This window comes from Engystomops pustulosus, chromosome 2 (genome assembly GCF_040894005.1).
Source record: "Engystomops pustulosus chromosome 2, aEngPut4.maternal, whole genome shotgun sequence".
Classification (NCBI taxonomy): domain Eukaryota; kingdom Metazoa; phylum Chordata; class Amphibia; order Anura; family Leptodactylidae; genus Engystomops; species Engystomops pustulosus.
The window spans coordinates 14763960-14788138 of record NC_092412.1 but is presented as its reverse complement, the minus strand read 5'-3'; the positions used below and the strand labels follow the sequence as shown (position 1 = coordinate 14788138).

General features: G+C 52.2%; 1 protein-coding gene across 1 annotated transcript in view; it reads right to left on the bottom strand.

Annotated features, from left to right (window-relative positions):
- Positions 1 to 5287: 5287 nt before the first annotated feature.
- Positions 5288 to 24179, bottom strand: part of STARD10 (StAR related lipid transfer domain containing 10) — a 36980-nt gene continuing 18088 nt past the window's right edge. The window contains exons 2-6 of the mRNA XM_072133781.1: positions 21308 to 21455; positions 21077 to 21180; positions 15540 to 15657; positions 15366 to 15418; positions 5288 to 5967 (exon numbers count right to left, since the gene is read on the bottom strand). Coding sequence (XP_071989882.1) covers positions 5740 to 5967; positions 15366 to 15418; positions 15540 to 15657; positions 21077 to 21180; positions 21308 to 21455 — 651 coding nt within the window. The 3' untranslated portion in view covers positions 5288 to 5739. The remainder of the gene's footprint in view (positions 5968 to 15365; positions 15419 to 15539; positions 15658 to 21076; positions 21181 to 21307; positions 21456 to 24179) is intronic.

Sequence of the window (24179 nt, the reverse complement as noted above, 5' to 3'; positions counted from 1 at the left end):
GTACCAAAAAATATGTTTTCATTCACTGACAGCAAGCAGACACAACAATTAACGCAAATCTGACTTATGGCAGCACATTCCAAGCCTGTGCACTACACTTCGATATCTCTGTTCATCCACCAGGGGGCACTATTATCACGTAAGTCACAAATGTCATCCACAACAGAGAGACAATACTGATCCCCTAATACAAAGGTATCTACTCCTAGGAGATCATATCAGCTCTGGAGTATAATACAGGATGGAATCGGCTGGTGCAGTTTGCGCCCCGGCTCCTTTCGGGGACCCAGCACTGCTCTGTTCCAGGCCGCAGTACATTTAGTGCTGTGCTTTGTGTCTGGGAGGCAGTCAGGGCCGGCTCCAGGTTTCAGTGGGCCCCTGGGCGATAGAGCTTCAGTGGGCCCCTTAACAGTGAACTTATGTAGCGACATTAAAAAACAGACATTTAAAATAGCAAAACACATACGCACAGATATACAGCATATATACACACGCATCCAGTATATACAACACATACACACAGCTATACAGCATATATACACACACATCCAGTATATACAGCACATACGCACAGATATACAGCATATATACACACACATCCAGTATATACAGCACATACGCACAGATATACAGCTTATATACACCATACACAGCATATATACACACCCATCCAGTATATACATCATACACACAGATATGCAGCATACATACACACGCATCCAGTATATACAGCACATACGCACAGATATACAGCATATATACACACGCATACAGTATATACAACACATACACACAGCTATACAGCATATATACACACACATCCAGTATATACAGCACATACGCACAGATATACAGCATATATACACACACATCCAGTATATACAGCACATACGCACAGATATACAGCATATATACACCATACACAGCATATATACACACCCATCCAGTATATACATCATACACACAGATATGCAGCATACATACACACGCATCCAGTATATACAGCACATACGCACAGATATACAGCATATATACACACGCATACAGTATATACAACACATATGCACAGACATACAGCATATATACACACATCCAGTATATACAGCACATACACACAGATATACAACATATATACAACACATACGCACAGATATACAGCATATATACACTATACACAGCATACATACACACACATATACATGCATTTACATATGTACAATCATACTCACCCCAGCTGGATGTCACTCGGTCAGGACAGGGTGGCAGGTGAAGAGGACCGCATAGGAGAGGGCGGCCAGGCTGGACATTCGGCGCGCAGGCGGGGGCGCAGACCGGGCTGAACATTCGGCGCCCAGGCCGGGCTGGACATCCGGCGCGCAGGCCGGACGCGAGACGCTCGTCCGGAAGGCGCGCGGGCCGAGCCGCAGGTGAAGCGGGCGGGACAGGGAGCGCAGGGCGGGACAGGGAGCGATGGGTGTTCCGGGGAGCGGAGGGCTGCGCAGCAACATGTGAGGTGGGTAGGGCAGGGCGGGGCTTCAGCAGCAGTGAGGGGAGGTAAAGGGACGGGCCGGGAGTGGGATGCTGAATTATACTTTGCTCCCGGGCCGATCCCACTACCTCTCCGCCCACCTCCTATGCGGCCTGCAATCAGCGGCGAACCTGGGCCCCGTAATACGGTGCCACATCGTCGTGGTGGGCCCCTCTGGAGCTGTGGGGCCCCGGCACTTGCCCGGGTCAGCCGGGTGCTGACGCCGGGCCTGGAGGCAGTGGAGCAGGGCAGGGCTGGTAACTGGAAGGGGTACTTGCTGTCCTTGGATCAGGCAAAAGCGTTTGATCGGGTTAACCACGAGTACCTCTGGTCTGTCCTTCTGAGGTATGGCCTGCCGGGGGAGTTTGTCAATTGGCTTAAGGTTTTGTACGCAGGGGCAGAGAGTTTCCCGCTTGTGAACGGTTGGATTGGCCGCTCTTTTGAGGTCGGGTCTGGTGTTCGCCAGGGTTGTCCTCTGAGCCCACTACTGTACGTGTTCGCGATTGACCCATTCCTTAGGAGGGTTGATCGTGGGCCGTTGGTGGGAGTCGGGATGGACCGGGCGGCACCGGAAGCCACTCTAAGGGTGGTAGCGTATGCCGATGATGTCACCATTTTCGTGTCCTCGGGAGGGGAGGCGCAGTGGGTGATGTCAGAGGTTGACCACTACTCAGAGGCTTCTGGGTCCAAGATCAACCGGGATATGTGTGAGAGTCTCTGGCTGGGAGAGGGGGATCCAGGCTTTGATCTCCCGGACACTCTTCCAGGGCCCCAGGACTCTGCCAAAGTTCTCGGCATCGAATTTGGCCAGGGGGATTACCCCATGCAAAACTGGGACGGCCGGCTTAAGATCGCCGCCCAGAAGGTGGACCAGTGGAAGGGTTGGTCTTTGACCCTCAGAGAAAGGGTGAACCTGTTCTGTTCTTCCAGCTGTTATGGGGGAATAGGCTGAACCTAATCAAGAGGGAGGTTACTTACCGCACGAGGAGACAAGGAGGGTTGTGTATGGTCAACCCTGTGGTGTTTCTAGTGAATACCTTTCTTAAGATCAATGTAGCAAACCTCTGGAAAGAGAGGGCTCCTCCGTGGGTATACTCCTGCAGGGGATGGGCTCCTCCGTGGGTATACTCCTGCAGGGGATGGTTTCGGCCTTTCTTCCAGGAATGGGAGACAGGAGGGCGAGTGAAGGATCTCCGTACACCGCATGGGCATCTTCCGGCTTACGCTACCCCGGTTCTGAAGGTGATTCGCCGGTGGGGTCTGGGAATGTGGGAGATCAGGACCATGTCGAGGAAACTCCTTGACAAGAGGGTTCTGTTGACCCATTTCCAGAAGCCTCTGGCCCTCAGGGATTGCCCAAGTCGGGATCTGGGGGTGGGTTTAGGTCTTTTGAATTCCATCAGGATCCCCTTGAAGTTTTGGGACTTGACTTGGCGCTGCTTCCATGGAAAGCTGTGTGTGAGGGACAATCTGAAGTGTAGGAGCTCTGAGGAAAGGGGTTGTCCCCGGGAGGAGTGCGGTGGCCTGCTGGAGAGCATGGACCACTTCCTGCTTCAGTGCCCCTTTAACACAGACGTGTACAACCGGGTGGGCGCTTCCCTCCATTGGCCCGGGTTGGCCGGTCTCTCCTATGCGGAGTGGGCCTATGGAGCATTCAGAGGCCTGGGTGGCCGGGACCGCTGCACGTTATTTCTAGTTAGTCTAGTGGTCAGGTACCACACGTGGAACGCACGGTGTTTAGTATCGACGCAGCGTAAAATCCTCCCGGTTTATTCATTTTGGTGCATTTTAAGTTATTGTTTTTGCTAGGAGTGAATGGGGCTGGACCAGCAGGTAAGATATTGTATATATTGTATATTATGTTTGGTTTGTGTTATGTATTGTTATGTTTTTTTACTTTTATATAAAATAAAAGATCTACAGGATATAACTCTGATATCTTAGGGCTTGTATGCTACTTTAGACTGTGTTTCCTGGTGATGAGCCGCTCTGGGGCTCGGCCTCATTAGTTTCTGGTTGCAGAAGTCTCATGAGATTGTAGGTTCTGCTCATTTACATGCAGTCTCTCCCGGGGATGTGGAGCAGCAGAGCTGTGCGGGTTATTCTCTCTGGATATGGGTTCATTATCTCACTATAAGCCAATTATTCCTGCAGGAGGTGTTATGTACAGAGGAGAGGACACCCGGATAAGCGCGATATAGGGTGCAGTCCAGGTCTCCCTACATACCATGGAGTGATGTCACACGATACCACTTATATAATAGTCCTATAACGAATCATTATGAAGATCCAAACATAAGAAACCGGCAGCACCTCCAGCTAGAGGTGGAATAAACACTGAATTGATTATTTTCACTATTTTAGAGTGCTGACGTTTTCTTATGTTTGGATCTACTATCAACCCGGTCCTGTCGCGATCCAGCGGCGCTTTCTCCGACGAGGATTCAGGTCTTTCGGCGATTCACTAAGGTCGTGCGCCCGATGTCCAACAGGTGTCGCTGCTGCACCAAGGTCCTCTGGAGTTCACCATCCTATTCATAGTGCATGTAAGTGCGTGTCAAGCGACAAATTTTTTTTTTTTAAATACCGCATTTTTTCCGTATCCGTCGGGTTCTCCGACGGCTACGTCACCCCGATTTCCGTTGCATGCAAGCCAGCGCCGATGCGACACAATCCGATCGCGTGCGCCAAAAACCCGGGGCAATTCGGCGCAAGCATTGTTCGTGTATAATTCCCTGTGCCGCGATTCACTAAGATCGTCACTCCCCGCTCTGGTCCCCGGAGTTCACCTTCTTCTTCCCGGTGCATGTAAGTGTATTGGTTGCGTCACAATTTAAATGTTAAATCCCGCGCTCAGACCGAATCAGTCGCATCGTCCGACAACACGCCCCATGATTTCTGTTGCATGAAAGCCGGCAAAATCTGGGCGTGTGCGACTCCAGGTGTCACAAAGCCAAAAATATAGCCCCCTGAAGTGGCAGGCAGCTACAGGGAGAATTTGCTGCTCACAGGAGCTGCTGCACCTCACAGATTATGGAAATATTGGGATTTACCTTTCAAATTGTGTCGCTAGCCATGCACTTACATTATACACCGGGAAGAAGAAGGTGAACTCCGGGGACCTGAGCGGGGAAGCGACACATGCGGGATATCGGGCGCCTTAGTGGACGGGTAAGTAAATGAGCCCCATTGACTTCATGGCGCAGATTTACTTACCCGGTCCATTCGTGATCCAGCGGCGCGTTCTCTGCGCTGGATTCGGGTCTGGACGGGATTTATTAAGGCAGTTCCTCCGCCGTCTACCAGGTGGCGCTGCTGCGCTGAAAAGCATCGGAACGCACTGGTGTTCACCGAGCCGGGCTGAGTGAAGGTAAGTGCAAGCTCAGCGACAGATTTTTTTGTTTTAAATGCAGCGTTTTTCCGAATCCGTCGGGTTTTCGTTTGGCCACGCCCCCCCCCCCATTTCCATCGCGTGCATGCCGGCGCCGATGCGCCACAATCCGATCGCGTGCGCCAAAATCCTGGGGCAATTCAGGGGAAATCGTCGCAAATCGGAAATATTCGGGTATCACGTCGGGAAAACGCGAATCGGTAGTATTAGGAAATGACCCCCCATATGTTACTAAATTTTGAGGGATAATATCAAATGATGTTCAATGTTCAGGACGCACTTGTTCTCTTACGCCTTTTATTATGCCATTTTTTTTTTTTGGCGAAAATTGACTGATACGATGAGAAAAAAAACTTCATCACATTATTAAATAAGAATAAATTTTTAATATCTCTATGGCGAGCAGATGTATGAGAGGGCGCCAGCCACCCGTTATGAGGTCCCCGAATACACGAGGCACAGTCATCCCGGTGACACCGCGGCCGGACAATCACATAAGAAACAACCAAAACATGAAACTAAAAATTCACAGACCCTCCCCCCCACAGCCCCACTGCTGAGGGTTTGTTACAGTGTTACAGGGTGACCAGCACTTGTTGTGGAGTTGACCATGTGACCAGATCCTCCTCATCCTCCGCTCTTTCTGGTGTAGAAGTTACTGACATAAGGACAAGATACAAGAATTACCCTGCACCTTTGGGTTTAGTAAAAAATTAAATTTTTCCCCTTTAAAATCTACTCCCCCCCCCCCATCCTGGGCCGGTCCACAGAGCTGGGGTCCTGTGTGGTCCCCATGATAGTCTCAGAGTCCAGCAGCGGCTCAGTTGACGCTGTCCTCATCGCTGCCCTCCCCTCGGTCGTCCTTGGTCTCGGCCACGCAGCTCTCGTCTATGTTCTCCAGGGAGTCGGCGTGCTGCAGCGACACCTCGGACAGGCTCAAGCTCGGGAGGTTGTTCTGCTCCGGGTACAGCCACGGCTTATGCTGAGGGTTATGCTTCTTCTTCCAGTCCGGATACTTCAGGCAGGCCTTGTACATCTTCTTCAAAGCCTGGGGATAGACAGGAGAGGTCAACGGTGACCCCTGACCCCGTAACCCCAACCCTCCCATACACCAAGGACAACCAAACCAACAAGCGCTCCTCACGCCAGAACATAGCCCCTCTATCCCATGGCACCCCACCCCAATATACCAACCAACACCCCTATCTCTGCACTCTGCATCCTTCTCTCCTCCTCCCCCCCCCAGCACTCTGCATCCTTCTCTCCTCCTCCCCCCCAGCACTCTGCATCCTTCTCTCCTCCTCCCCCCCCCCAGCACTCTGCATCCTTCTCTTCCCCCCCCAGCACTCTGCATCCTTCTCTCCTCCTCTCCCCCCCAGCACTCTGCATCCTTCTCTCCTCCTCCCCCCCAGCACTCTGCATCCTTCTCTCCTCCTCCCCCCCCAGCACTCTGCATCCTTCTCTCCTCCTCTCCCCCCCAGCACTCTGCATCCTTCTCTCCTCCTCCCCCCCAGCACTCTGCATCCTCCTCTCCTCCTCCCCCCAGCACTCTGCATCCTCCTCTCCTCCTCCCCAGCACTCTGCAGCCTTCTCTCCTCCTCCCCCCAGCACTCTGCATCCTTCTCTCCTCCTCCCCCCCCCAGCACTCTGCATCCTCCTCTCCTCCCCCCCAGCACTCTGCATCCTTTTCTCCTCCTCCCCCCAGCACTCTGCATCCTCCTCTCCTCCTCCCCCCCAGCACTCTGCATCCTTCTCTCCTCCCCCCCAGCACTCTGCATCCTCCTCTCCTCCCCCCCAGCACTCTGCATCCTTTTCTCCTCCTCCCCCCCAGCACTCTGCATCCTTCTCTCCTCCTCCCCCCCAGCACTCTGCATCCTTCTCTCCTCTCCCCCCCCAGCACTCTGCATCCTCCTCTCTTCCCCCCCCCCCAGCACTCTGCATCCTCCTCTCCTCCTCCCCCCCAGCACTCTGCATCCTTCTCTCCTCCTCCCCAGCACTCTGCATCCTTCTCTCCTCCTCCCCAGCACTCTGCATCCTCCACTCCTCCTCCCCCCCAGCACTCTGCATCCTCCTCTCTTCCCCCCCCCCAGCACTCTGCATCCTTCTCTCCTCCTCCCCCCCAGCACTCTGCATCCTTCTCTCCTCCTCCCCAGCACTCTGCATCCTCCTCTCCTCCTCCCCCCCAGCACTCTGCATCCTTCTCTCCTCCCCCCCCCAGCACTCTGCATCCTTCTCTCCTCCTCCCCCCCAGCACTCTGCATCCTTCTCTCCTCCTCCCCCCCAGCACTCTGCATCCTTCTCACCTCCTCCCCCCCAGCACTCTGCATCCTTCTCTCCTTCTCCCCCCCAGCACTCTGCATCCTTCTCTCCTCCTCCCCCCCAGCACTCTGCATCCTTCTCTCCTCCTCCCCCAGCACTCTGCATCCTTCTCTCCTCCACCACCCCAGCACTCTGCATCCTTCTCTCCTCCTCCCCAGCACTCTGCATCCTTCTCTCCTCCTCCCCCCAGCACTCTGCATCCTTCTCCCCTCCCCCCAGCACTCTGCATCCTTCTCTCCTCCTCCCCCCCAGCACTCTGCATCCTTCTCTCCTCCTCCCCCCCAGCACTCTGCATCCTTCTCTCCTCCCCCCCCAGCACTCTGCATCCTTCTCTCCTCTCCTCCCCCACAGCACTCTGCATCCTTCTCTCCTCCTCCCCCCAGCACTCTGCATCCTTCTCTCCTCCTCCCCAGCACTCTGCATCCTTCTCTCCTCCTCCCCCCAGCACTCTGCATCCTTCTCTCCTCTCCCCCCCAGCACACTGCATCCTTCTCTCCTCTCCCCCCCAGCACTCTGCATCCTTCTCCCCCCCCCCCCAGCACTCTGCATCCTTCTCTCCTCCTCCCCCCAGCACTCTGCATCCTTCTCTCCTCCTCCCCCCAGCACTCTGCATCCTCCTCTCCCCCCCCCCCACAGCACTCTGCATCCTTCTCTCCTCCTCCCCCCAGCACTCTGTATCCTTCTCTCCTCCTCCCCCCCAGCACTCTGCATCCTTCTCTCCCCCCCCCCAGCACTCTGCATCCTCCTCTCCCCCCCCAGCACTCTGCATCCTCCTCTCCTCCCCCCCCAGCACTCTGCATCCTCCTCTCCTCCTCCCCCCAGCACTCTGCATCCTTCTCTCCTCCTCCCCCCAGCACTCTGCATCCTCCTCTCCTCCTCCCCCCAGCACTCTGCATCCTTCTCTCCTCCCCCCCAGCACTCTGCATCCTTCTCTCCTCCTCCCCCCCCAGCACTCTGCATCCGCCTCTCCTCCTCCTCCCCAGCACTCTGCATCCTTCTCTCCTCCTCTCCCCCCCCCAGCACTCTGCATCCTTCTCTCCTCCCCCCCAGCACTCTGCATCCTTCTCTCCTCTCCCCCCCAGCACTCTGCATCCTCCTCTCCTCCTCCCCCCAGCACTCTGCATCCTTCTCTCCTCCTCCCCCCCAGCACTCTGCATCCTTCTCTCCTCCTCCCCCCCAGCACTCTGCATCCTTCTCTCCTCCTCCCCCCCCCAGCACTCTGCATCCTCCTCTCCTCCTCCCCCCCCAGCACTCTGCATCCTTCTCTCCTCCTCCCCCCCAGCACTCTGCATCCTTCTCTCCTCCCCCCCCAGCACTCTGCATCCTTCTCTCCTCCTCTCCCCCCCAGCACTCTGCATCCTTCTCTCCTCCTCCCCCCCAGCACTCTGCATCCTTCTCTCCTCCTCCCCCCAGCACTCTGCATCCTTCTCTCCTCCTCCCCCAGCACTCTGCATCCTTCTCTCCTCCCCCCCCCCAGCACTCTGCATCCTTCTCTCCTCCCCCCCCCAGCACTCTGCATCCTTCTCTCCTCCCCCCCCCCCAGCACTCTGCATCCTTCTCTCCTCCCCCCCAGCACTCTGCATCCTTCTCTCCTCCCCCCCCCAGCACTCTGCATCCTTCTCTCCTCCTCCCCCCAGCACTCTGCATCCTTCTCTCCTCCTCCCCCCAGCACTCTGCATCCTTCTCTCCTCCTCCCCCCAGCACTCTGCATCCTTCTCTCCTCCTCCCCCCCAGCACTCTGCATCCTTCTCTCCTCCTCCCCCCCAGCACTCTGCATCCTCCTCTCCTCCTCCCCCCAGCACTCTGCATCCTCCTCTCCCCCTCCCCAGCACTCTGCAGCCTTCTCTCCTCCTCCCCCCAGCACTCTGCATCCTTCTCTCCTCTCCCCCCCCAGCACTCTGCATCCTCCTCTCCTCCTCCCCCCCCAGCACTCTGCATCCTTCTCTCCTCCCCCCCCCAGCACTCTGCATCCTTCTCTCCTCTCCCCCCCAGCACTCTGCATCCTTCTCTCCTCTCCCCCCCAGCACTCTGCATCCTTCTCTCCTCCTCCCCCCAGCACTCTGCATCCTTCTCTCCTCCCCCCCAGCACTCTGCATCCTTCTCTCCTCCTCCCCCCAGCACTCTGCATCCTTCTCTCCTCCTCCCCCCCAGCACTCTGCATCCTTCTCTCCTCCCCCCCCCCCAGCACTCTGCATCCTTCTCTCCCCCCCCCCCCCAGCACTCTGCATCCTTCTCTCCTCCTCCCCCCAGCACTCTGCATCCTTCTCTCCTCCTCCCCCCCAGCACTCTGCATCCTTCTCTCCTCCCCCCCCCCCAGCACTCTGCATCCTTCTCTCCTCCTCCCCCCCAGCACTCTGCATCCTTCTCTCCTCCCCCCCCCCCCCAGCACTCTGCATCCTTCTCTCCTCCCCCCCCCCAGCACTCTGCATCCTTCTCTCCTCCTCCCCCCCAGCACTCTGCATCCTTCTCTCCTCCTCCCCCCAGCACTCTGCATCCTTCTCTCCTCCTCCCCCCAGCACTCTGCATCCTTCTCTCCTCCCCCCCCCCAGCACTCTGCATCCTCCTCTCCTCCCCCCCAGCACTCTGCATCCTTCTCTCCTCCCCCCCAGCACTCTGCATCCTTCTCTCCTCCCCCCCCCCCAGCACTCTGCATCCTTCTCTCCTCCCCCCCCAGCACTCTGCATCCTTCTCTCCTCCCCCCCCAGCACTCTGCATCCTTCTCTCCCCCCCCCCAGCACTCTGCATCCTTCTCTCCTCCCCCCCCCCAGCACTCTGCATCCTCCTCTCCTCCTCCCCCCAGCACTCTGCATCCTTCTCTCCTCCTCCTCCCCAGCACTCTGCATCCTTCTCTCCTCCCCCCCCCCAGCACTCTGCATCCTTCTCTCCTCCTCCCCCCAGCACTCTGCATCCTTCTCTCCTCCTCCTCCCCAGCACTCTGCATCCTTCTCTCCTCCTCCCCCCCAGCACTCTGCATCCTTCTCTCCTCCTCCCCCCCAGCACTCTGCATCCTCCTCTCCTCCTCCCCCCAGCACTCTGCATCCTTCTCTCTTCCTCCCCAGCACTCTGCATCCTTCTCTCCTCCTCCCCCCAGCACTCTGCATCCTTCTCTCCTCCTCCCCCCAGCACTCTGCATCCTTCTCTCCTCCTCCCCCCAGAACTCTGCATCCTCCTCTCCTCCTCCCCCCAGCACTCTGCATCCTCCTCTCCTCCCCCCCCCCCAGCACTCTGCATCCTTCTCTCCTCTCCCCCCCCAGCACTCTGCATCCTTCTCTCCTCCTCCCCCCCAGCACTCTGCATCCTTCTCTCCCCCCCCCCCAGCACTCTGCATCCTTCTCTCCTCCTCCCCCCCCCCAGCACTCTGCATCCTTCTCTCCTCCTCCCCAGCACTCTGCATCCTTCTCTCCTCCCCCCCCAGCACTCTGCATCCTTCTCTCCTCTCCCCCCCAGCACTCTGCATCCTTCTCTCCCCCCCCCCAGCACTCTGCATCCTTCTCTCCTCCTCCCCCCCAGCACTCTGCATCCTTCTCTCCTCCTCCCCCCCAGCACTCTGCATCCTTCTCTCCTCTCCCCCCCAGCACTCTGCATCCTTCTCTCCCCCCCCAGCACTCTGCATCCTCCTCTCCTCCTCCCCCCCAGCACTCTGCATCCTTCTCTCCTCCTCCACCCCAGCACTCTGCATCCTTCTCTCCCCCCCCCCAGCACTCTGCATCCTTCTCTCCTCCTCCCCCCAGCACTCTGCATCCTTCTCTCCTCCTCCCCCCAGCACTCTGCATCCTTCTCTCCTCCCCCCCAGCACTCTGCATCCTTCTCTCCTCCCCCCCAGCACTCTGCATCCTTCTCTCCTCCCCCCCAGCACTCTGCATCCTTCTCTCCTCCCCCCCCCCAGCACTCTGCATCCTTCTCTCCTCCCCCCCCCAGCACTCTGCATCCTTCTCTCCTCCCCCCCCCCAGCACTCTGCATCCTTCTCTCCTCCCCCCCCCCAGCACTCTGCATCCTTCTCTCCTCCCCCCCAGCACTCTGCATCCTTCTCTCCTCCCCCCCCCAGCACTCTGCATCCTTCTCTCCTCCTCCCCCCAGCACTCTGCATCCTTCTCTCCTCCTCCCCCCAGCACTCTGCATCCTTCTCTCCTCCTCCCCCCAGCACTCTGCATCCTTCTCTCCTCCTCCCCCCCAGCACTCTGCATCCTCCTCTCCTCCTCCCCCCAGCACTCTGCATCCTCCTCTCCTCCTCCCCAGCACTCTGCAGCCTTCTCTCCTCCTCCCCCCAGCACTCTGCATCCTTCTCTCCTCTCCCCCCCCAGCACTCTGCATCCTCCTCTCCTCCTCCCCCCCCAGCACTCTGCATCCTTCTCTCCCCCCCCCCCCAGCACTCTGCATCCTTCTCTCCTCCCCCCCCAGCACTCTGCATCCTCCTCTCCTCCTCCCCCCCAGCACTCTGCATCCTCCTCTCCTCCCCCCCCAGCACTCTGCATCCTCCTCTCCTCCCCCCCCAGCACTCTGCATCCTTCTCTCCCCCCCCCCCAGCACTCTGCATCCTTCTCTCCTCCCCCCCCAGCACTCTGCATCCTTCTCTCCTCTCCCCCCCAGCACTCTGCATCCTTCTCTCCTCTCCCCCCCAGCACTCTGCATCCTTCTCTCCTCCTCCCCCCAGCACTCTGCATCCTTCTCTCCTCCCCCCCAGCACTCTGCATCCTTCTCTCCTCCTCCCCCCAGCACTCTGCATCCTTCTCTCCTCCTCCCCCCCAGCACTCTGCATCCTTCTCTCCTCCCCCCCCCCCCCAGCACTCTGCATCCTTCTCTCCCCCCCCCCCCAGCACTCTGCATCCTTCTCTCCTCCTCCCCCCAGCACTCTGCATCCTTCTCTCCTCCTCCCCCCCAGCACTCTGCATCCTTCTCTCCTCCCCCCCCCCCAGCACTCTGCATCCTTCTCTCCTCCCCCCCCCCAGCACTCTGCATCCTTCTCTCCTCCTCCCCCCCAGCACTCTGCATCCTTCTCTCCTCCTCCCCCCAGCACTCTGCATCCTTCTCTCCTCCTCCCCCCAGCACTCTGCATCCTTCTCTCCTCCCCCCCCCCAGCACTCTGCATCCTCCTCTCCTCCCCCCCAGCACTCTGCATCCTTCTCTCCTCCCCCCCAGCACTCTGCATCCTTCTCTCCTCCCCCCCCCCAGCACTCTGCATCCTTCTCTCCTCCCCCCCCAGCACTCTGCATCCTTCTCTCCTCCCCCCCCAGCACTCTGCATCCTTCTCTCCCCCCCCCCAGCACTCTGCATCCTTCTCTCCTCCCCCCCCCCAGCACTCTGCATCCTCCTCTCCTCCTCCCCCCAGCACTCTGCATCCTTCTCTCTTCCTCCCCAGCACTCTGCATCCTTCTCTCCTCCTCCCCCCAGCACTCTGCATCCTTCTCTCCTCCTCCCCCCAGCACTCTGCATCCTTCTCTCCTCCTCCCCCCAGAACTCTGCATCCTCCTCTCCTCCTCCCCCCAGCACTCTGCATCCTCCTCTCCTCCCCCCCCCCCCCAGCACTCTGCATCCTTCTCTCCTCTCCCCCCCCAGCACTCTGCATCCTTCTCTCCTCCTCCCCCCCAGCACTCTGCATCCTTCTCTCCCCCCCCCCCAGCACTCTGCATCCTTCTCTCCTCCTCCCCCCCCCCAGCACTCTGCATCCTTCTCTCCTCCTCCCCAGCACTCTGCATCCTTCTCTCCTCCCCCCCCAGCACTCTGCATCCTTCTCTCCTCTCCCCCCCAGCACTCTGCATCCTTCTCTCCCCCCCCCCCAGCACTCTGCATCCTTCTCTCCTCCTCCCCCCCAGCACTCTGCATCCTTCTCTCCCCCCCAGCACTCTGCATCCTTCTCTCCTCCTCCCCCCCCAGCACTCTGCATCCTTCTCTCCTCTCCCCCCCAGCACTCTGCATCCTTCTCTCCTCCCCCCCCCAGCACTCTGCATCCTTCTCTCCTCCCCCCCCCAGCACTCTGCATCCTTCTCTCCCCCCCCAGCACTCTGCATCCTTCTCTCCTCCTCCCCCCCCCAACACTCTGCATCCTTCTCTCCTCTCCCCCCCAGCACTCTGCATCCTTCTCTCCCCCCCCAGCACTCTGCATCCTCCTCTCCTCCTCCCCCCCAGCACTCTGCATCCTTCTCTCCTCCTCCACCCCAGCACTCTGCATCCTTCTCTCCCCCCCCCCCCAGCACTCTGCATCCTTCTCTCCTCCTCCCCCCAGCACTCTGCATCCTTCTCTCCTCCTCCCCCCAGCACTCTGCATCCTTCTCTCCTCCCCCCCAGCACTCTGCATCCTTCTCTCCTCCCCCCCAGCACTCTGCATCCTTCTCTCTCCCCCCCCCCAGCACTCTGCATCCTTCTCTCCTCCCCCCCCCAGCACTCTGCATCCTTCTCTCCTCCTCCCCCCAGCACTCTGCATCCTTCTCTCCCCCCACCCCAGCACTCTGCATCCTTCTCTCCTCCTCCCCCCAGCACTCTGCATCCTTCTCTCCTCCTCCCCCCAGCACTCTGCATCCTTCTCTCCTCCTCCCCCCAGCACTCTGCATCCTTCTCTCCTCCTCCCCCCAGCACTCTGCATCCTTCTCTCCTCCTCCCCCCCAGCACTCTGCATCCTTCTCTCCTCCTCCCCCCAGCACTCTGCATCCTTCTCTCCTCCTCCCCCCCCAGCACTCTGCATCCTTCTCTCCTCTCCCCCCCAGCACTCTGCATCCTTCTCTCCCCCCCCAGCACTCTGCATCCTCCTCTCCTCCTCCCCCCCAGCACTCTGCATCCTTCTCTCCTCCTCCACCCCAGCACTCTGCATCCTTCTCTCCCCCCCCCAGCACTCTGCATCCTTCTCTCCTCCTCCCCCCAGCACTCTGCATCCTTCTCTCCTCCTCCCCCCAGCACTCTGCATCCTTCTCTCCTCCCCCCCAGCACTCTGCATCCTTCTCTCCTCCCCCCCAGCACTCTGCATCCTTCTCTCCTCCCCCCCAGCACTCTGCATCCTTCTCTCCCCCCCCCCCAGCACTCTGCATCCTTCTCTCCTCCCCCCCCCCCAGCACTCTGCATCCTTCTCTCCTCCTCCCCCCAGCACTCTGCATCCTTCTCTCCCCCCACCCCAGCACTCTGCATCCTTCTCTCCTCCTCCCCCCAGCACTCTGCATCCTTCTCTCCTCCTCCCCCCAGCACTCTGCATCCTTCTCTCCTCCTCCCCCCAGCACTCTGCATCCTTCTCTCCTCCTCCCCCCCAGCACTCTGCATCCTTCTCTCCTCCTCCCCCCAGCACTCTGCATCCTTCTCTCCTCCTCCCCCCCTGCACTCTGCATCCTTCTCTCCTCCCCCCCCCCCAGCACTCTGCATCCTTCTCTCCTCCCCCCCCAGCACTCTGCATCCTTCTCTCCTCCTCCCCCCCAGCACTCTGCATCCTCCTCTCCTCCTCCCCCCCAGCACTCTGCATCCTTCTCTCCTCCTCCCCCCAGCACTCTGCATCCTTCTCTCCTCCTCCCCCCAGCACTCTGCATCCTTCTCTCCTCCTCCCCCCCAGCACTCTGCATCCTTCTCTCCTCCCCCCCCAGCACTCTGCATCCTTCTCTCCTCCTCCCCCCCAGCACTCTGCATCCTTCTCTCCTCCTCCCCCCCAGCACTCTGCATCCTTCTCTCCTCCTCCCCCCCCAGCACTCTGCATCCTTCTCTCCTCCCCCCCCCCCAGCACTCTGCATCCTTCTCTCCTCCTCCCCCCAGCACTCTGCATCCTTCTCTCCTCCTCCCCCCAGCAATCTGCATCCTCCTCTCCTCCTCCCCCAGCACTCTGCATCCTTCTCTCCTCCCCCCCCCCCCAGCACTCTGCATCCTTCTCTCCTCCTCCCCCCAGCACTCTGCATCCTTCTCTCCTCCTCCCCCCAGCAATCTGCATCCTTCTCTCCTCCCCCCCCAGCACTCTGCCTCCTTCTCTCCTCCCCCCCAGCACTCTGCATCCTTCTCTCCTCCTCCCCCCCAGCACTCTGCATCCTTCTCTCCTCCTCCCCAGCACTCTGCATCCTTCTCTCCTCCCCCCCAGCACTCTGCATCCTTCTCTCCTCCCCCCCCCAGCACTCTGCATCCTCCTCTCATCCCCCCACTATGAGACCCCATAAGCAGCCACTTACCTTTGGGGCCAGAAACTGTGAGGACTTGTTCACCACCCATTTAGGCAAAGACCCTACAGGATAGAATAGAGCAGAGATCAGGGTGCAGCCCCTCATACAGGACCCCCAGAAGACCCCAGTAAATGGCAGCCCTGTCCTCCCAATGCCCCTACAGCAGGAGGGGTCCTCACTCACCTCTCGGGTCCACCTGGGCCAGGTAGACGAGGGTGCAGCTGCTGGGGCCCCCTCCCTGGATGAGGTATCCGGTCTGTATGGACACCGCTCTCACCAGATCCTTTTTTGGGGGATATTTCTGAAATTGAAAAGAGGTGAAATATTTAGTGACACATTTCTTAACCTGTGAGTGACCTCTGACATCCTCTGCATTACTCCAATCACAACCAAAGCTGCAGGGAAAAGTCTTCTTGCGTCTACTGAACTATCCCCCTGGATATTTATATGGAGAGCTCTGACTACAATTGTGACTGCAGCTTTGGAAGTGAGTGGAGTATAAGGCACATAGGGAGCAGATGTATGGAGCGTGCGGACCTCTCCATGGTGCTGATGAGGTGCGACGCTCTGCAGACTGCGGCCTCCCCTGCTGACTGTATCCATAGTATATGACCCAGTATATACTATATACAGATAGGGCTATACAGCTCCTATATACAGTATATAAGGTGCAATATACACAAAGACTTGAGAGTCATGTGATATATAACTGCAGACCCCCAGACACTATCACTGCCCCCCAGGACCCGGGTCACACAGTGCGGCACAGGACCACGTTATACACATCAATCCTGGGGCTTCAGGCCACGACTGAGTGACCTACATTTATAGAGAATCCAGAGCCCGAAGCATCTCCATACACAGGGATCAGCCCACAGGACGTCAGACGCTATAGAAACAGAACTGCAGCTGTGAGCAGCCAGGAACGTCTGAGATACTAGGCGGGAGCAAATGCACCCCAGCTTATGTTATACCAGCTGTACATATATCACTATATACAGGAGATCCACAGGTTATACCAGCTGTACATATATCATTATATACAGGAGATCCCCAGGTTATACCAGCTGTACATATATCATTATATACAGGAGATCCCCAGGTTATACCGGCTGTACATATATCATTATATACAGGAGATCCCCAGGTTATACCGGCTGTACATATATCATTATATACAGGAGATCCCCAGGTTATACCAGCTGTACATATATCATTATATACAGGAGATCCCCAGGTTATAACGGCTGTACATATATCATTATATACAGGAGATCCCCAGGTTATACCGGCTGTACATATATCATTATATACAGGAGATCCCCAGGTTATACCGGCTGTACATATATCATTATATACAGGAGATCCCCAGGTTATAACGGCTGTACATATATCATTATATACAGGAGATCCCCAGGTTATACCGGCTGTACATATATCATTATATACAGGAGACCCCCAGGTTATACCGGCTGTACATATATCATTATATACAGGAGATCCCCAGGTTATACCGGCTGTACATATATCATTATATACAGGAGTTCCCCAGGTTATACCGGCTGTACATATATCATTATATACAGGAGATCCCCAGGTTATACCAGCTGTACATATATCATTATATACAGGAGATCCCCAGGTTATACCAGCTGTACATATATCATTATATACAGGAGATCCCCAGGTTATACCAGCTGTACATATATCATTATATACAGGAGATCCTCAGGTTATACCAGCTGTACATATATCATTATATACAGGAGATCCCCAGGTTATACCAGCTGTACATATATCATTATATACAGGAGATCTCCAGGTTATACCGGCTGTACATATATCATTATATACAGGAGATCCCCAGGTTATACCGGCTGTACATATATCATTATATACAGGAGATCCCCAGGTTATACCAGCTGTACATATATCATTATATACAGGAGATCCCCAGGTTATACCGGCTGTACATATATCATTATATACAGGAGATCCCCAGGTTATACCGGCTGTACATATATCATTATATACAGGATATACCCAGGTTATACCAGCTGTACATATATCATTATATACAGGAGATCCCCAGGTTATAGCGGCTGTACATATATCATTATATACAGGAGATCCCCAGGTTATACCGGCTGTACATATATCATTATATACAGGAGATCCCCAGGTTATACCGGCTGTACATATATCATTATATACAGGAGATCCCCAGGTTATACCGGCTGTACATATATCATTATATACAGGAGATCCCCAGGTTATACCGGCTGTACATATATCATTATATACAGGAGATCTCCAGGTTATACCGGCTGTACATATATCATTATATACTGGAGATCCCCAGGTTATACCGGCTGTACATATATCATTATATACAGGAGATCCCCAGGTTATACCGGCTGTACATATATCATTATATACAGGAGATCCCCAGGTTATACCGGCTGTACATATATCATTATATACAGGAGATCCCCAGGTTATACCAGCTGTACATATATCATTATATACAGGAGATCCCCAGGTTATACCGGCTGTACATATATCATTATATACAGGAGATCCCCAGGTTATACCGGCTGTACATATATCATTATATACAGGAGATCCCCAGGTTATACCGGCTGTACATATATCATTATATACAGGAGATCCCAAGGTTATACCAGCTGTACATATATCATTATATACAGGAGATCCCCAGGTTATACCAGCTGTACATATATCATTATATACAGGAGATCCCCAGGTTATACCGGCTGTACATATATCATTATATACAGGAGATCCCCAGGTTATACCGGCTGTACATATATCATTATATACAGGAGATCCCCAGGTTATACCAGCTGTACATATATCATTATATACTGGAGATCCCCAGGTTATACCGGCTGTACATATATCATTATATACAGGAGATCCCCAGGTTATACGGCTGTACATATATCATTATATACAGGAGATCCCCGGGTTATACCGGCTGTACATATATCATTATATACAGGAGATCCCCAGGTTATACCAGCTGTACATATATCACTATATACAGGATATACCCAGGTTATACCGGCTGTACATATATCACTATATACAGGAGATCCCCAGGTTATACCGGCTGTACATATATCATTATATACAGGAGATCCCCAGGTTATACCGGCTGTACATACATCATTATATACAGGAGATCCCCAGGTTATACCGGCTGTACATATATCATTATATACAGGAGATCCCCAGGTTATACCGGCTGTACATATATCATTATATACAGGAGATCCCCAGGTTATACCGGCTGTACATATATCATTATATACAGGAGATCCCCAGGTTATACCGGCTGTACATATATCATTATATACAGGAGATCCCCGGGTTATACCGGCTGTACATATATCATTATATACAGGAGATCCCCAGGTTATACCAGCTGTACATATATCACTATATACAGGATATACCCAGGTTATACCAGCTGTACATATATCACTATATACAGGATATACCCAGGTTATACCGGCTGTACATATATCACTATATACAGGATATACCCAGGTTATACCAGCTGTACATATATCATTATATACAGGGGATCCCCAGGTTATACCGGCTGTACATATATCATTATATACAGGAGATCCCCAGGTTATACCAGCTGTACATATATCATTATATACAGGAGATCCCCAGGTTATACCGGCTGTACATATATCATTATATACAGGAGATCCCCAGGTTATAGCGGCTGTACATATATCATTATATACAGGAGATCCCCAGGTTATACCGGCTGTACATATATCATTATATACAGGAGATCCCCAGGTTATAGCGGCTGTACATATATCATTATATACAGGAGATCCCCAGGTTATAGCGGCTGTACATATATCATTATATACAGGAGATCCCCAGGTTATACCGGCTGTACATATATCATTATATACAGGAGATCCCCAGGTTATACCGGCTGTACATATATCATTATATACAGGAGATCCCCGGGTTATACCGGCTGTACATATATCATTATATACAGGAGATCCCCAGGTTATACCAGCTGTACATATATCACTATATACAGGATATACCCAGGTTATACCGGCTGTACATATATCATTATATACAGGAGATCCCCAGGTTATACCGGCTGTACATATATCATTATATACAGGAGATCCCCAGGTTATACCGGCTGTACATATATCATTATATACAGGAGATCCCCAGGTTATACCGGCTGTACATATATCATTATATACAGGAGATCCCCAGGTTATACCGGCTGTACATATATCATTATATACAGGAGATCCCCAGGTTATACCGGCTGTACATATATCATTATATACAGGAGATCCCCGGGTTATACCGGCTGTACATATATCATTATATACAGGAGATCCCCAGGTTATACCAGCTGTACATATATCACTATATACAGGATATACCCAGGTTATACCGGCTGTACATATATCACTATATACAGGATATACCCAGGTTATACCAGCTGTACATATATCATTATATACAGGGGATCCCCAGGTTATACCGGCTGTACATATATCATTATATACAGGAGATCCCCAGGTTATACCGGCTGTACATATATCATTATATACAGGAGATCCCCGGGTTATACCGGCTGTACATATATCATTATATACAGGAGATCCCCAGGTTATACCAGCTGTACATATATCACTATATACAGGATATACCCAGGTTATACCGGCTGTACATATATCACTATATACAGGATATACCCAGGTTATACCAGCTGTACATATATCATTATATACAGGGGATCCCCAGGTTATACCGGCTGTACATATATCATTATATACAGGAGAGCCCCAGGTTATACCAGCTGTACATATATCATTATATACAGGAGATCCCCAGGTTATACCGGCTGTACATATATCATTATATACAGGAGATCCCCAGGTTATAGCGGCTGTACATATATCATTATATACAGGAGATCCCCAGGTTATACCGGCTGTACATATATCATTATATACAGGAGATCCCCAGGTTATAGCGGCTGTACATATATCATTATATACAGGAGATCCCCAGGTTATACCGGCTGTACATATATCATTATATACAGGAGATCCCCAGGTTATACCGGCTGTACATATATCATTATATACAGGAGATCCCCAGGTTATACCGGCTGTACATATATCATTATATACAGGAGATCTCCAGGTTATACCAGCTGTACATATATCATTATATACAGGAGATCCCCAGGTTATACCGGCTGTACATATATCATTATATACAGGAGATCCCCAGGTTATACCGGCTGTACATATATCATTATATACAGGAGATCCCCAGGTTATAGCGGCTGTACATATATCATTATATACAGGAGATCCCCAGGTTATACCGGCTGTACATATATCATTATATACAGGAGATCCCCAGGTTATACCGGCTGTACATATATCATTATATACAGGAGATCCCCAGGTTATACCGGCTGTACATATATCATTATATACAGGAGATCCCCAGGTTATAGCGGCTGTATATATATCATTATATACAGGAGATCCCCAGGTTATACCGGCTGTACATATATCATTATATACAGGAGATCCCCAGGTTATACCGGCTGTACATATATCATTATATACAGGAGATCCCCAGGTTGTGGCGGCTGTATATATATCACTCACCGCGTGTTTCACAGAGTAGTTCATGATGATGTAATCGCTCCCCATTGGCAGCCAGGAGCGCAGGGTGATGACATCACGATTCTTTAATGGTTTCGGACATTTCCCTGCGGAGAATGGAAGCAAATGGGAAAAGTAAAAATGTCATCCATGATGTAATGCAGAGTGCAGCTGCTGCGGAACCTCTTTTATAGTGGAGGCAGATGCCCTGGAATGATGTTATTACAGTCTTACATGCGTAATATCCAACATCCGCATTGACCGTCAGTTTTCCGATGTCGAATGTCTCGATGACGTTGCTGTCCCATTTCTTGCGATATTCTATGTCGTGTAGAACATCATAGAGAACCTCAGCAGATACGTCCTTACACTGCATCCGCCCCTGCAGAGGTACAATAAGGCAGGATGTGGTCACTATACATATATAATCACAGTATAGAGAGACCCTATATACTATCAGCACTGCAGAGGTACGATAAGGCAGGATGTGGTCACTATACATATAATCACAGTATAGAGAGAGCCTGTATACTATCAGCACTGCAGAGGTACAATAAGACAGGATGTGGTCACTATACATATAATCACAGTATAGAGAGAGCCTATATACTATCAGCACTGCAGAGGTACGATAAGGCAGGATGTGGTCACTATACATATAATCACAGTATAGAGAGAGCCTATATACTATCAGCACTGCAGAGGTACAATAAGACAGGATGTGGTCACTATACATATAATCACAGTATAGAGAGATCCTATATACTATCAGCACTGCAGAGGTACAATAAGACAGGATGTGGTCACTATACATATAATCACAGTATAGAGAGATCCTATATACTATCAGCACTACAGAGGTACAATAAGACAGGATGTGGTCACTATACATATAATCACAGTATAGAGAGATCCTATATACTATCAGCACTGCAGAGGTACAATAAGACAGGATGTGGTCACTATACATATAATCACAGTATAGAGAGATCCTATATACTATCAGCACTACAGAGGTACAATAAGACAGGATGTGGTCACTATACATATAATCACAGTATAGAGAGAGCCTATATACTATCAGCACTGCAGAGGTACAATAAGACAGGATGTGGTCACTATACATATAATCACAGTATAGAGAGATCCTATATACTATCAGCACTACAGAGGTACAATAAGACAGGATGTGGTCACTATACATATATAATCACAGTATAGAGAGACCCTATATACTATCAGCACTGCAGAGGTACAATAAGGCAGGATGAGGTCACTATACATATAATCACAGTATAGAGAGATCCTATATACTATTAGCACTGCAGAGGTACAATAAGGCAGGATGAGGTCACTATACATATAATCACAGTATAGAGAGAGCCTGTATACTATCAGCACTGCAGAGATCAGATAATACAGGATGTGGCCACTATACATATAAATCACAGTATGGAGAGATCCTATATACTATCAGCACTACAGAGGTATGATAAGGCAGGATGTGGTCAATATAGATATATAATCACAGTATAGAGAGATCCTATATACTATCAGCACTACAGAGGCAAGATAAGACAGGATGTGGTCACTATACATATAATCACAGTACAGGCAGTCCCCGGGTTACATACAAGATAGGGTCCGGAGGTTTGTTCTTAAGTTGAATTTGTATGTAAGCCGAAACTGTATATTTTATAATTGAAGTTCTAGACAAATTTTTTTCTTTTGCCCCAGTGACAATTGGAGTTTCAAAATTTTTGCTGTAATTGGACCAAGAATTATCAATAAAGCTTCATTACAGACACCGTACAGCTGATTATTGTAGTCTGGGTCTATAGTAAAGCATCCAGAGAGCTTCACAAGAGGTCACAGTGGGCAGAGGGGTCCGTCTGTAACTATGGGTTGTCTTTAAGTCGGGTGTCCTTAAGTAGGGGACCGCCTGTATAGAGAGATCCTATATACTATCAGCACTGCAGAGGTACAATAAGACAGGATGTGGTCACTATACATATATAATCACAGTATAGAGAGACCCTATATACTATCAGCACTGCAGAGGTACAATAAGACAGGATGTGGTCACTATTCATATAATCACAGTATAGAGAGAGCCTATATACTATCAGCACTGCAGAGATCAGATAAGGCAGGATGTGGTCACTATACATATAATCACAGTATAGAGAGACCCTATATACTATCAGCACTGCAGAGGTACGATAAAGACAGGATGTGGTCAATATAGATATATAATCACAGTATAGAAAGATCCTATATACGATCAGCACTACAGAGGTACAATAAGACAGGATGTGGTCACTATACACATAATCACAGTATAGAGATATCCTATATACTATCAGCACTGCAGAGATCAGATAAGGCAGGATGTGGTCAATATAGATATATAATCACAGTATAGAGAGATCCTATATACTATCAGCACTGCAGAGATCAGATAAGTCGGGATGTGGTCACTATACATATAATCACAGTATAGAAAGACCGTATATACTATCAGCACTGCAGAGGTACAATAAGGCAGGATGTGGTCAATATAGATATATAATCACAGTATAGAGAGATCCTATATACTATCAGCACTACAGAGGTATGATAAGGCAGGATGTGGTCAATATAGATATATAATCACAGTATAGAGAGATCCTATATACTATCAGCACTGCAGAGGTACGATAAGGCAGGATGTGGTCAATATAGATATATAATCACAGTATAGAGAGATCCTATATACTATCAGCACTGCAGAGATCAGATAAGGCAGGATGTGGTCAATATAGATATATAATCACAGTATAGAGAGATTCTATATACTATCAGCACTGCAGAGATATGATAAGACAGGATGTGGTCACTATACATATAATCACAGTGTAGAGAGATCCTATATACGATCAGCACTACAGATGTACAATAAGACAGGATGTGGTCACTATACACATAATCACAGTATAGAGAGAGCCTATATACTATCAGCACTGCAGAGATCAGATAAGACAGGATGTGATCAATATAGATATATAATCACAGTATAGAGAGATCCTATATACTATCAGCACTGCAGAGATCAGATAAGTCGGGA